This window comes from Barbatula barbatula (assembly GCF_947034865.1).
Source record: "Barbatula barbatula genome assembly, chromosome: 12".
Lineage (NCBI taxonomy): Eukaryota > Metazoa > Chordata > Actinopteri > Cypriniformes > Nemacheilidae > Barbatula > Barbatula barbatula.
The window spans coordinates 20,280,279-20,297,079 of NC_136775.1; the positions used below are offsets into that span (position 1 = coordinate 20,280,279).

Genomic DNA, 16,801 nt, shown 5'->3' on the forward strand with positions numbered 1-16,801 from the left:
CAGCCTCAATACAAAGCCTAAATATTCAGTGCACTGTGCAATGTAACAAGCAAAATTTTAGATAGCAGACAAAGCTAAATTAATTATGATAGTATTGCTTATAAAATGAGGCATGATTAAACATATGACTTGATCACCAAGAATAATAGTTTGTTAAATGAACCTTTTTGTGAACTTACCGTGCTGAGAGACTCCCCAAGCCCAGTTTTTTGGCAACTACCTGCAGCATTTTGACAGGGTTTTGTCCAACTTCCCCGACATTCTTGCCCTTTTTTCCAAACTTTGTACTCCTGCTCTTAGGCTTATCTGCTTCCTCACAGGCCTTAGCAGGAATGGAACGGTAGACTCCCAGAGCCGAGCGCCTCTCTAGCCCTAATGCTTGCAAACTATAGATTAGATGAGGCTGGGGTTCAGGGTCAGTGCTCTGATCAGTGCGCGGTACGCTGGGCCTTGCACCGTGCACTAGCATTTCACAGGAGTCTGTGTAAATGAAGTACAGAGCATGCTCTAAGATCTCAGGAGGAACCTTCTCCAGCACCAGCAGGTCACAGCCCACCGCATCTTCCCCTTTCTTCACCTCACAATCTCCAGCATATTCTGTGGAGCCCTCCGGCAGGAAGGCTTTTCGGAAGAAGTCAGATCTCAAGGAGAGGATGTATTTGTGTGCTGGGAAGGTGCGTTCTCCAGCCTGCAGCGTCACATCATGAATACTGTCAGTCTCATCGGCTTCAGCCAGGAGATGCTGGAAGTGCTGGGAGAACGTGGACTGGGACACACTGGGCACTTCAAACAGGCTGGAGAAAGTTAACATAAACCGTCAAAATGCATGACCAACGCTGTTGGTTTTCATAATGTTAGTAGGGAAGAACACATGCTTTTTTCTTTAAGAGGCCGTTTATATGACAATTTGAAACGTTGTGATTAGCTCTTCACAAAAGTCTGCAATGTGGATGTGATATGCATTACATGCAGCGAGTCTGTCCCAGAGCAAAGCATGACTTCCCTCTCTGTGCGGCAGTCTCACTAACCAATGCAGTGAGCGCACCACTGATCTCTCCAACTACCACTGCCCTAGCCAAATGCATAAACAGGAAAGCATGATGGAGTGGGATTATAGTGTCTGGAGTTTGTACGAATTGAAAACAGCATTTACATTACATTTACATTTATTCATTTGGCAGACGCTTTTATCCAAAGCGACTTGCAAGGAGTTTTTACAGTGGCACATTACTGCAGAGAAATCAGGGGTAAGGTTGCTCAAGGGCACTTCAGTCATGACCTGCTGGCACCGAGATTCGAAATGGCAACCTTCTGATCACAAGCCCAACGCTCTAACCACTAGGCCACAGCTGAAGGTGGGCCCCTTGAAACTTTTTTACATAAAAAATATAAAATTTAAAAAATACTGGTAAAATATTAAATCACAATACCAATATCTGTCAATTAACAAATCAGCATTATTCCATTTTCTACTCATATTTTACTCTAAATTTGCCTTGTCTAATTCCCCCAAAATAGTTTGGACACAAAAAGGTCACCATGAAAATGTATGTAACATTTTGGCATTATTTAATCTATACCTGGTTTTGGGATCAGCCTGCAGGACCCCAAAATTTCGGCCCTTAGAATCCATGGTGATGGAGACGGCTCTGTGGACGTAATGAAGCTTCTCCAGACGAATCCGTTCATAAACAGCCCCGCTTTCTGAGTGACTAGACACCTCCAAACCATCTGAAACAACAGACTAGTCAAGAAAAGAAACCAAATAGAATACAAAAGCTATTATATTGGTATTTTCTGTACCTTTCTTATACACGGCTTTCTTGCATTGGCCCAGCCACTGTCCACTGAACCCTTCTCCATCTTGAGTGACAAACATCATGCTGGTTTTACTCAGGGCGATGTCTGACATAAAGACTTGTCGCCCATATGCCCAGCGACACTGCTTTACCACCGTGCCCGTAGAGTGCCAGCAAAACACCTATTAGAACGTGGAAACAGAGAGAGAGAGAAAATTAATACATCATTGCAACAAAAGGCAACAAATCTATACACCATTGCAACTACCTAGAACACTTAAGCCATGAACAATCCGTTTTTTTCCACATTTCAAGTTGCACAATTAAAGATTAAAGGGTTCATTCGGAACACCAACCAGATTTGGGGACAGTCTACACCAAGGAAAATAGAGAATGTAAAGCTGACGTCACGCCCCATGTTGTAGAGGCTCCGCCATTTTGGGAGGATCATACTCCACTGCTATTATTTTTTGATATGTACTATTACTTGTTTTGTTTGATATATGGAGAAATCGATAGTGAAAGAACCAGGGGATTTTACTAAACGACTCTACGTAATGCTTTTGTAGTTTTTAACACAGCAGCGATACTCCCAAGATGGTGCACGGCGTGATGTATTTATCATTCTCTATAACTACAAAGTTTTAGAAACTGCTTTAAATTTAAGTGGAATTCACAAATATAATAATACAGAGGACACAATTCCTGTCACAGTAAGTAAAAATCGTCTTCAGATTAAAAAGCGTGCATGCTTTCTCCTAAAGCAAGAATATACAGTGTTTTTAACACCGATATTAAACAGTAAAAATGTTAAATCATTCAACATGCCTATTCAAACCTTGGAGCTTTAGCTAACAGGACTGCTACAGCTGATAGTTTTTATCAGGAGACTACAGACCCACTAAACTCAACATCTTGGCCAAACAGACGTTAAAAGATTTCCTGATAAATAAATAAAAGCCATAGCTGCAAATTAGACACGTTTTGAACAGCAACTATCTAAAACAGTTTAATTTCGCATTGTAATCATTTGTTACTGGTGTTAAAGTGATCATTTTAACTATGTCATCATTACTTTATTGTCATTTCAAACCTGTCCGAATTTCTTTCTTCCGCAGAACGAAAAATAAGAGATTTTGAAGAAAGTTGGTAACTTTAAGGACTGGGAACTCATTCACTTGCATTGGTTTTGTGTCCATAAAATATAATTTAATGAGTTAATAAAAATTTTTAAACATATCTTCTTTTGTGTTTAGCGGAAGAAAGTCGTACAGGTTTGAAATGACAAGGGAGTGAGTAAATTATGACAGATTGTTTTGGAGGGTGACCTATCACTTTAACACCAGTAACAAATAACAACAATGCTAGAGAAATTAAACAGTTTTAGACCTGTCTGAACTAATTATGGGAAAGAATTGGGTGCCACAAGTCTTATATATTTTTGTCCATGTTGACTTTGGTTAATATTAAGAAACATGGCAATAGACATGGCAATAGCTTTCATTACGAAAATACACAGCTATGTACTTCCTTGGGACCAAAAACCAAGTTTTCCAAGATCATAATGCTCACCCTTCCAGCTTCATCTAGAGCCAAAATCACCAGCTTCTCTCCTCCACCATCATGCAGGACCTGGGGGTCAACACGATGGTCCAAACTACCACCACTGACAAGAACCTTTTTCAGATTCAGCTGTCTGAAAAATAAAGAAGAACAAGAACAACCAGCTGGACATTGTTAAACTGAGCAACAGGATAAACAAGGTGTCTGTTGAACAACATAACCTCAATATAAACCTTGACCAGTAGATTTCCATGGCAGAGCAATTACAGGCAACCCCTCTAAAGTTCAATCACTGTGAAAGCTGGTCATTGTACTTCACTCACTTGGAGGCCAGTTTCTTGCACTGATAATCTGCCAGCAGGTATACATCTCCTTTTTCTGTCACGCACACGGTGGCACCGTTACTGGCTGTGGCCATAGCGATGTTCACATACTTGTGATGCAGAGCGGACACCTGCCGGGGGGCAGTCACGCACTTCTCACCATTGGGCTCCAGCAGGTAACCTGAATATAACAATAGTCGGAAATCAACTTTTCATATGGGAAAAGGCAAATGAAGCAACCACTTTGACTTCCAAGTTCTATGAAACAAAATGAAAATGGAAGAAGAGGATTTGAATTTTGAAACAAAAGACACATTTTGCTGCTGCAAGAATGGTATATTTAGTTTTTTCCTCGCACTATTATGCTTTTTGTAAGATCAGCTACTTTAACTTTAAGGAGATAAGTTAAGTTCTACCAACAATTATTTTTATAATTTACCCACCCTCATGTCATTTCAAACCTGTATGACTCTCTTCTGCAGAACACAACAGAGTATACTCATTGATTTCCTTTGTATGGACACATAACCACAAAGTCATTTTTCAAAATATCTTCTTTTTTGTTTTACAGAAGGAGGGGTCATATGCAGGTCTGTTTGTTGTCTGTGATAAATAAACCTGTGTGTTTAAGACTCTTACCCAGCTGGCCACCGTTTAATCCTACAGTATACACTGCATCTCGAGTCCAAAGAACTGTGTGGAACCTGCCAGCTGCAACACCAATCACCATCCTACCCTTTAGAGCCTTACATGACACCTGTTGTCAACAGGAAATTACAATAAATTATTCATGAATATAAACAGAGGCAAGGAGACAATGTCCATAGGATCAAGCTACATTACGCTGACCTGTTTGGGAATTTGGCTGGAGGCAAGTGGAGGTGACAGACCAAGCTGATAATGGGTGTTGAGCCCAAACGTGTAGACGTACCCTTCCTCTGTCAGAACCACTGTGTGATCTCGGGCCGCTGCGATCTGAGAGCACTGATGGGACAGCAGCCCATCCACTATTCGGGGAACCTGAGACATAAACATGGACATCAGGGGTTGGTGGCATAAATTGCTCAGACTAGTCTTAAATGTCAGTCATCTACTACTGAAGTTAGGACTAGTCTCAAGTAAAAGTCATCAACATAAAAAGGTAGGTGGTCTAATTGAAATCTGAAAAGTACGACTCGTCAGTCCTAACTAACTGCTAGGTCGTGAGACTACTTAAAGACATAGTCTTTATTTAGCAGCTATGTTTATGCAAACCGGCCCCAGGTATTACAAAGAATGGATAGAGTATGTAAAAAAGATTTCACCCCCACATGAGGAACACCAAAGAATCTCACCAGATAGGTCTGTTCATCACCATGCCCCAGTCGTCCCCCCTGTCCATGTCCACATGTGTAGACCTGACCCTTCTGGGACAGGAAGACGGAGTGGAACTTGCACAACACCACCTGAAATGTCAAAACAATGGCATTGTCATCAAGGATTATATTCACTCTTTGATATCTTTCAATAAATTGCCTCAAATAGTTTTGGTAGGGCTGAACGATTAATTGCATTTGCGATTAAATCGCAATGTGGTGAAACTGCGATTAATTATCGGGATGCACAGTGTGATGCGACCTTAGCTGCTCGGAGCTGACCAGTACCATCTCAAAAGCATTAAAAATGCGCTGCATTTTCTCCTTTTCCCAAAAAAAGGGACAGAAGCTTGCTCTCTCGTGGTGACTGCCTGCGAGTGTAGAAAGAGCGTTGCACCTCATTTGCGTCGCTATAGCTCTCTATTTCAGCTACCTGGCCGCACGTCTGTATTTGAACCATGAGCCGTGGCTGAAGAGCATGTTGCACCACATGAGTGTGTCTGCATTTAAAGTAATTAATATGGGCAGGTCTGAAATCAACTCTCGATGTAGCATTGGAGACACCGAGCATGCATGGCCCTTCGCCTTACATTAGAGAGCATTAGCATCAGTGGTTCGCCTGGTTAAATCACGAGCTCAGGGTTGTCAGCTTTTGTGCACACACTTTCAGGCTCTCTTACACAGTCTCACTCTGCCCAAACAATTATCCTGCCAAATAACAAGTGAACGGTAACGCAGACACGATTGGACGGAGGAAGAAAGTAAAACGGTAAATTGACAGAGGGTGATCACTGGCATGATTTCAGTGCCAACAGCGGACACATCCCCAGCGGTGGGGCTCATTGTTGACAAGATTTTGATAATTTATTTTTAATCATTCAGATTTGGTTAGGTGGATAGTAACACAATTTAATTTTCTATGGTGCAACAAACTCAGAACAGTTATTTTAATATTATAAATGTATTGCTGAAACACATAGTTTTAAATTGTCAAGTTAGATCGTTAGACAGCTTTAAAGGAAAATGACAACTGAGCTTAAAGGGACCATTCACACAAAAAGAAAAATTCTGTCATACCACTTTTGATGGTAGGTTTATTTTAACTGGGAGAGACAAAATATTAAAAAAATCAAGAAAGGTTGTAATTAATTAGCATTTTCAGTCAGTGAAATAAGCATTTGCAAAATATGACTTTGTAATTGGTGGTGAAACCCTTGTTGGCAAGCACAGAGGTAAGACCTTTCTGAGAGTTGGTCACCAGGTTTGCACATGTGTCAGGATACATTTTAGTCCACTCCTCTGTAGATCTTTAAAGGAGGCCTAACATGCTATTAAATCCATTGTGCCTTCTCTATACTGTTAAACGTGCTTGGTCCTCACGCTTAACATGGTCAACTTGTTTAAAAATGTGTTGGTCGCACGGCGTAGTATTTCTGTGCTCGATACTGTCCACCAGCTTCTCGGAAAGTGTTTTTATAAGTCTGGATCCCTGTGTCGAAACTGCACAGTCCGTGTTTAGAATTGCGATGATTTCTCATGATTTACAAGAGATATTGTCTCTGAAGTACTCATCTGAACAGAATATAGAACACTGGTCTAGTCTTTTTTTTTATAATTTACTGCAAAATAATTACAAACTGCACCTTAAAGCCACTCTTTGGTTGTCATGGGAATATGTTTTGGGTCTTTATCATGTTGAAAGCAAATCCACAACCCATCTTCAGTGATCTAGTTAAGGGGAAGAGGTTCTTGCCCAAGATTTTACAGTACATGGCCGGTCCCTCAGCCCCTTAATTCGGTGAAGTTTCCAACACTGTGCTTTCTGTAGCGATGGTGTTCTTGGGAACATAGTCAGCATTTCTCTCCCTCCAAAATTGTGGTTTCAAAGCACTTTCTCCAAAGCCTTTTCTGAATCATTTTGATGTTTGAAACTTTAGACGAGCCAAGCAGGCCTTCATGGGCAGGAGGACCTTGTGGGTGCTTCGGATTTTCAATCTATTGTGGCATAGTGTTACCAATGGTTTGCTTGCTAACTGTGGTCCTTACTGTCTTGAAATCATTAACAAGCTTCTTCCGTGGAGTTCTGGACTGATCTTTAACCTCTCTCAAGATCATCTTTACCCCATTGGGGAAATCTTGCAGGGAGCTCCAGACTAGGAGCAATTGATAGTAATTTTAAATTTATTCGATTTCCGAATAATCGCACCAACAGTTGACTGCTTCTCACCAAGCTTCTATCTGAAGCTAATTCAAGGTTTGTGAAGGTCTACAATCTTCCTTTGAATATTTGGTCTTGACCATGGTGATGGAGCGGTTGAAATGGAAGATACAGATTATGTTGGTAGGCATCTTTTATATACATTAACTGACTAGGACTACTTCCTTAAAGTGACAGGACTAATCTGTGGTCCATATATGCTCATTATCTGTGGAGCAAGAATTCTTGATGGTTGGTAGGGGATCAAATACTTATATATACTGACTGAAATGCAAATCAATTTATAACCTTTATATAATTTTTTTACAACAACAATGGCGTAGCTTGATGATGCTGTGAAGGAGCGTGTAATGATGTGACCTGTTGTATTCAACTCCACCACTGATGGCCATCAATCAGATGGGAACAAGAAATCATGTTAGCTGAGGAGGTAAAGTAATAAAGTTTTATAAATGTTGCATATAATTGTGGTCCATAAATAAGTGACTGCTCGAATCAAGCTAGTGGCTTGGTAGACACCATTTCCTCATTTGTCCGCGACACTGTTGTCATGCTGTTTCTACGTCAGTGAACAGCGGAAACAAAGGGTAACACAGATATTACGCCAATGACTGGGGACTGCACAGCCCTGTCTCACGGTTTAGAATTTTCTAATGATTTACAAGTAGTTGGAAACATTTGAGATATTGTATACAAGTACTCATCTGAACAAAATGTTTTTGGATATTTTAATGCAGAATTGTTACAAACCCGCACCTTTATTTTTATGTAAGCAAATACTTCTTGGCAGCAACACTGTTTACAAATTAAGATGTAAAATAAAAACTGCAGAGCATAATAAAACATCTGTGCCTCGCCCATCATGCGGCCTTGACTTTTAGCCATGACAGCACTGCACTTTCTCTTCAGATCACACCAGTGACTAGCTTGGCGTCGAGTACAGCAGGGGAGGGATGCAAATGTCAAAATCATCACTAATTTAACACACTTCTCAAGTCCTAAAGAGAGACAAGAGATGCTTTGTAAAGCATTCAAACCATTCTGCAATAGAGCTGACTGGCACACGCTTTCGCTCGCATTTATGGCACTTATTTAATCTGGTCCTGTTATCCCTGAATTAATATTTTAATATTTAAATGAGAGCATCTGCAGAACAGCGTAGCAGGTCACAATACACTCTCTTTCCATGTAAGAGGACATCAGAAGGATGATGAAAGAGTCGGGAAATCGGATCCCTACCAGGTTAAATTAAAGGACTGCCAGCACTTCAGGGATTAATATGCTTGCTGTAAATACACACACCAATTTAATGTAAATAAAATATATATTTTGTTTTCCTTTAATGCTAAATTGGTGGCAGAATTGACATCCTCCATTTGTTTTGATTGCACCCTTTTCTCTTTAAGGTAGAGATGGGAAAATCCTTAAATACCAAGTGAAAAGGATAGGGAAGGCTGACAATGGGATTATACAACATTACAGGATCACATTTCCCATCCACATTTTATAGAATTTATAGAACAATTTACAGCCAAAGAGGTTGAAAGTTTTCCTCAGTTGATTTGCAGAGGTCCTTTGAGAGCTTTATTTTGAAGGAGCAAAGCTTGCGGGGAGCCTGTTATCAATGCGACACTAGTAAGTCCCCTGTTTTATCACCCTTTCTTGATGCCACTCTCATTGGGAATTTTAGACCATTGTTTCTCAACCGGGGGTACGCAGACCCCCAGCGGTCCACGGCGTAATTTCAGGGGGTCCGTAAAAACGCAATGTTTTGAGTTATTATCTTGCATTTAGGGTCTAGAAAAGAACACCCACCTGATGCAGATAAAAATCAACTGAGTCGGCTAATGCAGTCAAATTAATTGCCAAATTGACTGGTTACTTTGAGGCATTTCAGACTCAACCACACCCATCATGCGGCATCATTTAGAGCGTAAGACATCACAGCACCGCGAAAGAGAGTTGACTGCTCTGTTTGCTTTGAATTGCTCTTGCAGTACTTTGATGTCATATGCCAGGTGGTTCTGCGCACCACCGCATCAAGACAAACAAGCCTATTTTCATTGAAGCACCACGCTTTACCAAATTCATGAGCTTAAGCTCTTAGCAATAAACAGCAATGGCATCAGTTTTACCTTTTAAGTTCAAAACGCAGATCGATCAGAACTCAAAAGTGTAACGGAGGCCTTCTAGTGCGTGAAAGTGTGCATGGCAAACAGCAATCTTTAGATCACTCATGCGTTTCCAACACCTGACCGAATAACCTCCTATTGGCTCTTATTCGCAGCGGTTTCGCGTCAAATCGGTTTTAAGGAATGGGTCAGGTTAGGTGCAGAGTTCAAAGTCCAATCCTGATAGAAGTTTAAAACGTTTTATTTTGATTGAACAATGGATAGCCTCTATATAACAAATCTGTTATTGTTTTCTTGTTTTTAACCATTTTGTACACGTATTAAACATTTTATAATTTTATAATAGTAATTCAGTAATGGTTGGTTGTAAGTCCATGTTGACAATGTTAAAAAGAATGTCAAAAGAAGAAACTGCAGTAGTGTGTTTATACGGTTGGAGATACTGAAATAGAATGTTTTGGCGATGTAATTGTGATTTAGTCGTCATTTTAATGCAACTGAAAACCATTAAATGGTCCCATGTAATTTAAAGTTGGGCTTACATTTATTGACTTTACAAATATAAAATTTTTGACTTTACTTATCTTTTTACTTTCCAAATTTACTGTATACATGTTGTCGTGCTGGGGAAAGAAAATGGGATGGGGTGTGTGTGGGGGCAGATGTGGGTTTGGGGTACACGAGGATGGTTTGAGATATGATGGGGTCCAATACTCAAAAAAGGTTGAGAACCACTGTTTTGGACCATGCAACTTTGTACAAACCCTGAGGTTCATAGTAGATATCATCAGCAAAACTGAATCCAGACTGAGCCTGACCTTAAAAGTATTACGACTGATCATTGTATTGAAATAAAGTTTAGTGGCAACCACACTTGCCTGTTTCACATAAACACCAGACCTGGAAAACAAATCCACAATCTCAGGATGATGCCTACTTTCCTGGTTTCCATGCCCAAGACTGAAATTTGTGTTGCTTCCCCAAGTGTACACCTCAGTAGGATCTAAAAGACAATCAGATGATTGTAAAAGCAACATAAGATTCAGAAATATAATTTACACCTTCACATATGGTAACTAGGTGCGTTAAGATGCATCATGTTAGGTTCAAGAACAAGGCAGTGACATTATTGTTAGCAATGATGTTAATTTTGTTAGATAAACTATTTCTTTATAAAATTGTTATGGCAGAGATCATTTTAGATAATAAGGAATTTGTATTAAATTACCAGTGTTGCGGAAAACAACATGAGTTGGGCGGTCTTTCATGGTAAGATCTAAAACAGAAAGCCCTTCTTTGTCCTGGATGGACAGCTGCCCTCCATGCTTCAACACAAAAACACAATAAAGCAGTTTAAAAATTAAACATCACATAAAGAATATATACATATGTATAGCCATTACAATGGTCACCCTGCTTTTAAAAAAACATCGGTCAACCACTGGTTCTTACCTTGATGAGGGTCATGAGGCAGTGAATCTGCCCATAGAATGCGCCGCGATGCAGGGCGGTCCACCCCGACTCTTTGTCCTTTGCCAGCAGGTCGGCATGCTTGCTCTCCAGGAGCCACTGAAGCAAGTCACGCTTACCCAGCGAAGCTGCGAAGTGGAGAGCCGTGCGTCCGTATGAATCCCGCAGAGTAGCTGCATTGTGACAATGCGCAGACAGGTAGGTCCGCAGACGACCCTCCGAGCCACTGGTCAATGCAGCGATGACCTCCTCTGCATGCTCCAGAGAACGGCACTTCGGTGTGCAGTCTGGGGTTCCCAGGCTCATTTTAGCTTCTCACACTCTAAGCTACAACCCCACAGTTATTCTTCAATCCCCAACACCTTTGCCCAAAATATTCAAGAAATCTTAACAAGACTGTGCTTAAAATACTGACAGCTAGAAATTAAACTATGAAAAACAGAACGAAAGCATTAAACACATTCAACTTCTTTTTTCTTCAAACACATTCAACTTCTTTCTTCTTCTTGCCAGATTAATTTAGGGTGCTAGAATTGTGCATGTGTTGAGGTTCCACTGCACCCTAGCAACCCTAGAGTGAGGATCTACCTCATCCTAGTCATGTCTCACAGATATTCAACATAACCCTTGAAACGACCACTAGCATTAAAGAAAATACAAAGTCTTCGGTACAAAATAATAAATATATTCCAGTTGTCTCAAATATAAGATAAATGTGCTTAATCAGTCTATCTTTTTTTCATAAAAGGCAACTCCTTCAAATCTTCGAACTGTCCATCCAAAACGTCCATCTACTCTGAGGGAAAGATGCCTTCCCCTCAAAACTCTTTACAATTTAGGCCTCCATAATTGCAAATTGCTCCTGAAAAATAAATATTATTATTATGTGATTTGTGATGTGGTGGTAAAAGTTATTTGCATATAACACAATGTACCTATATTTGTAATAATCTAAAAGTAGCTGGCTGTATAGTTTAACAGTTTTCAAGTGACCTTTCTTGCTTAACGCTTCAAATAATTTAAAACACTGGCTCATACGTGTACCTGCAGTTGAAGAAACACCCAAATATTTTCATAACAGCTCACTGGGCAGGTTGAGACCTTCCAAATACCCCCTCTGCTAAATATGGCTTCAGTTTGAAAACGTATTGCCCTAATTATTGCTTCTTAACCCGTTAGGATCAACAGTCAGAATCTCAAAAATATGTGCAATGCGATGTAATACAGTCAGTCACAGTAACGTTGCATCAGGCTACATTCATTCAACGTTATACCGCTTTACAAGGAGCTCTGGTGTCTAGTGAAAGGAAATTTATATCACACATAATCAGATCTGTCAGTCTCTGAGCGACAGACACATAATCATTTATCATTATAATAATGAACCATATTGGGCTGAACTATGTACCAACCATTGAAATACACAGCTACTATTTTACTCTTTTAACGTACCTGACGCTAGATGAAAGAAAAATACAATATCGTCTTTTCCCTGACGCAGCAGATCATGCAATACATCTTTAAACGAAAGCTTGGTGTTTTTTAGTAAATATGTTGCAGCAAGAGTTAGGTTAAGTAATATCTTGAGGTGGAGGGTATAGCAGTAAAACATTTTGTGATTGGTCTAGCAAGATGTGCATGCTTATAGTTCATTGGGCGATTTAACATACGGTCTTGCATAGTTGCTTTTGATTGGAGGATTTTGTTCATAGAGGTCTTAACAGTTTAAAAGGTCTCGTGAGTTTTTAACTTTTTTATTTAATGGGTTCATTCAGTGTATTTGTGATGCACAGACGGCTTCTTTGACAGATCCCCACCATTTGCGGTTTTAGAGTCTCTGCTTTTGCGTCAGAAAAGTAGGGGCGCGGCTAAGGGAGCATACCTCACACATGAGTCACATGACTTACCATAGCCTAAGTAAATTACCATAATGGGTATGTTTATAAATGAGAAAATAAATATGTCCTATTTTTAAAAGATTTAAAAAAAGTTTATTTATTTAAATGTACAAAATATCTCACAGTTTTTTCCTGGAGTTGCAAGTACAAATACAAGTACATGGCACCTAACAACCAAGTTTTATAAATATGATAAGATCACTTAAGACTAGAATCATATATTTGTATTGGCCAAAAAACGACAATATTGTTACTGAAGCAAATGCATCCATAGTAACATTTTCTCCATTTTCAATTTAAAACGTTCTGTTTAATGAACAATGTATAATGTATATTTATTATAATGTTAATAATATTATCTATTATAATAAATGAATCATTTATAACTGCTAAAATGTATTGGCTATTGCGCAAGGTTGTCTGCATAGAATAGTTTTATATCTTTCATTACTTTGAGCTTTCTTTCTTCTATTATTTAGGCTCACTAAATAAGTGTGCAGTATAAAATATATTTACCTTAAGGGAAATAAGTGTTCAGGTGTATAGGAGTTTATGTTTTTCCGTAGTTTTTTTTACGAATTAAAATCATGTACAATAATGTTCCACTTTCAAAACTTCACAATTAGAGACGGTTCTTGTTGTAACCTGTGTGGTCCTGACGCCCCTGTTAACAGGTGAATGGTACATTCCAGTGAATAGAACTCCGTGTAAGTTCAGGGAGCGGTAGGGGGAGAATCAATGTCTGAGCAGCGGCGCACAGTATAGTGAGTGACATGAAGAGACGTGTGGATTCACAAAAAAAAGACACGAACAATAACACGCCTATGTGTGCCTGGATCTACTTTATCTTTTCAGCAAAGCGAGAACTGAACGTATGGATGTTAATAACGGGATCGGATACTTTTGGCGAATTTAGTGATAAACAAATATGTGTGTTTCAGATTTAAGCGACGATATAAACGTACGGCTTTGACGCACATGAAAATACTCTTTCGTGTTGGATTTCGTCTTTAAGTGAAGACTTAAAGGTCCAGGAAGATATCCCACACAAGCATGTAGAAGAAAGACAACGAAAGATGTGATAGTTCTTACGGGAGAATCGTTTGAAGATCGCCAACTTTCCTTGCATCGCCGTAGAAGGAGAGACACATTCCTGCTAGTTACGTTCTCGGCAAAAAGCGCGAGCTCGGATTAGTGCGTTTGCTTGAACTGGAAAGAAAGGAAATTAACATGTGTAACTTGACTCTCTGTGTTTTGCTCTTCCTTGCGGCTTCAAGCTCATCTTCCTGTCCTGTCCATTGCGTGTGTGAAACCACAATGGTGAACTGTGTAAACCAAGGCTTGAGATCCATCCCACAACCTCTTCCCGAAGACATCACCACACTTAACATCAATGGAAACGAAATAAGGAATCTAAACAATGAATCATTCCCCAGCCCTCTGGAGCATTTAACAAGCCTTTATGTGTCTGGAAGCCAAGTGGAGCAGTTAGACTCTATGGTGTTTGCTAACTTGCCAAGTCTTCGTTTCCTTGACCTCAGCAACAATACAATTGTGCATTTCAGCGCTAAGGCTTTTTCTCAAGACAATAAGGTAGAGGTTCTGAACCTGAGCAGATCCCTATACAATTATTCGTATGTAGGTATGTTTGCAAATCTTTTCAAACAGAGATTACCTAAGGTTTCCCATCTTGATTTATCAAACAACAAACTGGTTCTCCTTCCAGAAGGCACATTCACAGGTTTGTTGGACCTCACTATTTTAGATTTGAGGAACAACTCCCTTGTTTCAATAATGAATGGCACCTTTCAGAACCGCGCACTTGAAGAGTTGGACTTACGTGACAATGCATTAAAAGACCTGCCAAATGGTACTCTTGCAGACCTCCGTTTAATTCCTGATTTGAGAGTCAGGCTTGCAGGAAACCCTTGGCGTTGTGATTGTAATATTGAGGACATGTTGATTTGGTTGAAGAGATATGATATTATAGTTGACAAATTAAAAATGACCTGTTCTGCTCCGGCAGGGTTGAAAAATGTCTCACTTTTACAACTTCAACAATCTCAACTTCCTTGCACCTACACTGGTGATTTAAAGGGTGTTCTGGAGACCTCCTATGTCTTCCTGGGGATGGTCCTTGCCCTCATTGGAGTCATCTTCCTGCTTGTCCTTTATCTCAACAGAAAAGGCATCAAGCGGTGGATCTACAATATCCGTGATGCCTGCAGAGACCATATGGAGGGGTACCATTACAGATATGAGATCAACTCAGACCCAAGGCTAGCCAACCTCAGCCTCAATTCAGATGTGTGAGGAGACATGCAGAATGTTAGAACTGGCTTGCACAACTGGCATGTAATGATTTGAGTCTAGCATTGCATGAGTTTATACATATATGTGTAGAGTTTGCTGTGATATGCATTCTTTCTCATCAGACAGAATTAGCTGGATTTTGTAAGTGTCAACCCTGTCATGCTCGCTAGAGCTAATTCATACATGCTGATATGTTGCTATAATGTTGTCCAGTAATGCATGAATCAAGAAAAAAAAATATTTTTATAACGAAAGGACTGAATAGGACTGTGGAGATTATCTCTTATTCTGAGGAAATGCAAGCATAACACAAACTCTATAGTCTCTGTTACTATTCAAACTGCCATGCATGTGTTTACATACTTTTCATCTATGGTAATAGCTAGTTTTTTATAATCAGTTTCTGTTTTGTTAGGTTTACATTTGTTGTCTGTTCATAGATCAACTTTTCTCTCTGAGATGCCTTGTTAAATAAAAGGTCTTGCACTGATTGTTTTTGCACTGACTCTTCGGTCCAGTGATTTAAATTTCAGAGAGGAGCATGAGGCTAATCAGACGGGCACACTGCACAATGTAAAACTCTTAAAGAATAACTATTGTCCTTAAAATTACATTTCATGCAGTGTGTAATGTTGCTGTGTATGAATGTAAGCAGTGTGCCAAGTTGTAAAGACAAAAGTGAACGAATAACAAAGTTATTGGCTTGGGGAAAGAAGGAGTTGACTCTGAATCACGCGAACGAGGTGTCTGTCATTCTAATTTCAGTTCCGGATCAGATTTACGTCACTCAGTGTAATGCCTGCCGTTCCATTTGCTACTCTACGAAGCTGTACGCTGTAGACCACAGCAGACTAGACCATCTGACCAATCAGATCAAAGTAGGCTGACAGAGAGGAGGGGATTAGACAGATGATTCCCCAAACTAATCATTTGAGAGAAAATAAGTTAAGATAATAACTGCCTATTACTGGAAAATGAAAGTGTTTTACACCTTGTATGTATGTAAACTTGTTGTTTGACAATCTGTAAACCAAAGTCGGACCTTAAAGCAACACTTTGTAGTTTTTAATGGCTCCAAAAAATTTTCAGTGATAGAAAAAATCTTATCTTGAAGAATTCTACTGCCGTGGCTACCTTAGCAGCCTCGTGGCAGCTACAACCCCACTCTGTAAGTTCTGTGTTCGGGTCGGTATACACAGCCCCCCACCATCCCCTGCCTGCAGAAGAGTGAGACATGGTTTCCAGTGACATTTCTGCATTCGCCAGTTTCATCAGCTTAGTAAATACATTCACGTATATTGTGATGCCCACAGGGAAGCTTATACATCGACATTATTTACGACACTGGTAACAAACAATTGCACTTATCAAACACATGGGTGTTGCTTTAAAAATCACAAAGTATTTACTCTTTAATAGTATCACACTCTGGTTTTCAAAACTGTTTAACATGTAAAAGGCTGGCTACTCTATTCAAAGCTGAATCTTACACCTACTGAAGGTGCAGAAGCCGCAAGTATTTGAATAACATTCAGATATATCTACCCATGAAAGCCCTGTGGTTTACAGCAGACAATTGAAAATATGAATATAAGAAACATTCATGGAAGTTGGTCACATTGAAAATCTGGGCTTTTTATTCACATGTTACCTCAAACAATACATTTAAAAATATAAATTTTCAATGTTACTTAGCAAATTGGAGCAAATTGGTAATGTTGACCATGTTC

General features: G+C 39.6%; 2 protein-coding genes across 3 annotated transcripts in view; one reads left to right on the forward strand and one right to left on the reverse strand.

The window, feature by feature from the left end:
• Positions 1–14,077, reverse strand: part of ibtk (inhibitor of Bruton agammaglobulinemia tyrosine kinase) — a 30,038-nt gene extending 15,961 nt beyond the window's left edge. The window contains exons 1-12 of one of the 2 annotated variants that reach the window (XM_079468726.1): positions 13,851–14,077; positions 10,843–11,722; positions 10,619–10,715; positions 10,269–10,393; positions 5,020–5,130; positions 4,535–4,705; positions 4,325–4,442; positions 3,686–3,866; positions 3,372–3,495; positions 1,804–1,981; positions 1,581–1,731; positions 180–794 (exon numbers count right to left, since the gene is read on the reverse strand). In XM_079468726.1, the coding sequence (XP_079324852.1) occupies positions 180–794; positions 1,581–1,731; positions 1,804–1,981; positions 3,372–3,495; positions 3,686–3,866; positions 4,325–4,442; positions 4,535–4,705; positions 5,020–5,130; positions 10,269–10,393; positions 10,619–10,715; positions 10,843–11,166 (2,195 nt within the window). In that variant the 5' untranslated portion in view covers positions 11,167–11,722; positions 13,851–14,077. Of the gene's footprint in view, positions 1–179; positions 795–1,580; positions 1,732–1,803; positions 1,982–3,371; positions 3,496–3,685; positions 3,867–4,324; positions 4,443–4,534; positions 4,706–5,019; positions 5,131–10,268; positions 10,394–10,618; positions 10,716–10,842; positions 11,723–12,312; positions 12,482–13,850 lie in introns of those variants that run through there. The other variant, XM_079468725.1, reaches the window with a different exon arrangement.
• On the forward strand, positions 13,989–15,202 carry tpbg (trophoblast glycoprotein; the record flags this gene model as incomplete). The annotated part of the gene is made up of 1 exon (XM_079468733.1): positions 13,989–15,202. One exon carries the CDS (start codon positions 13,989–13,991, stop codon positions 15,069–15,071), a length of 1,083 nt encoding a protein of 360 aa, XP_079324859.1. The 3' UTR covers positions 15,072–15,202.
• Positions 15,203–16,801: the final 1,599 nt, after the last annotated feature.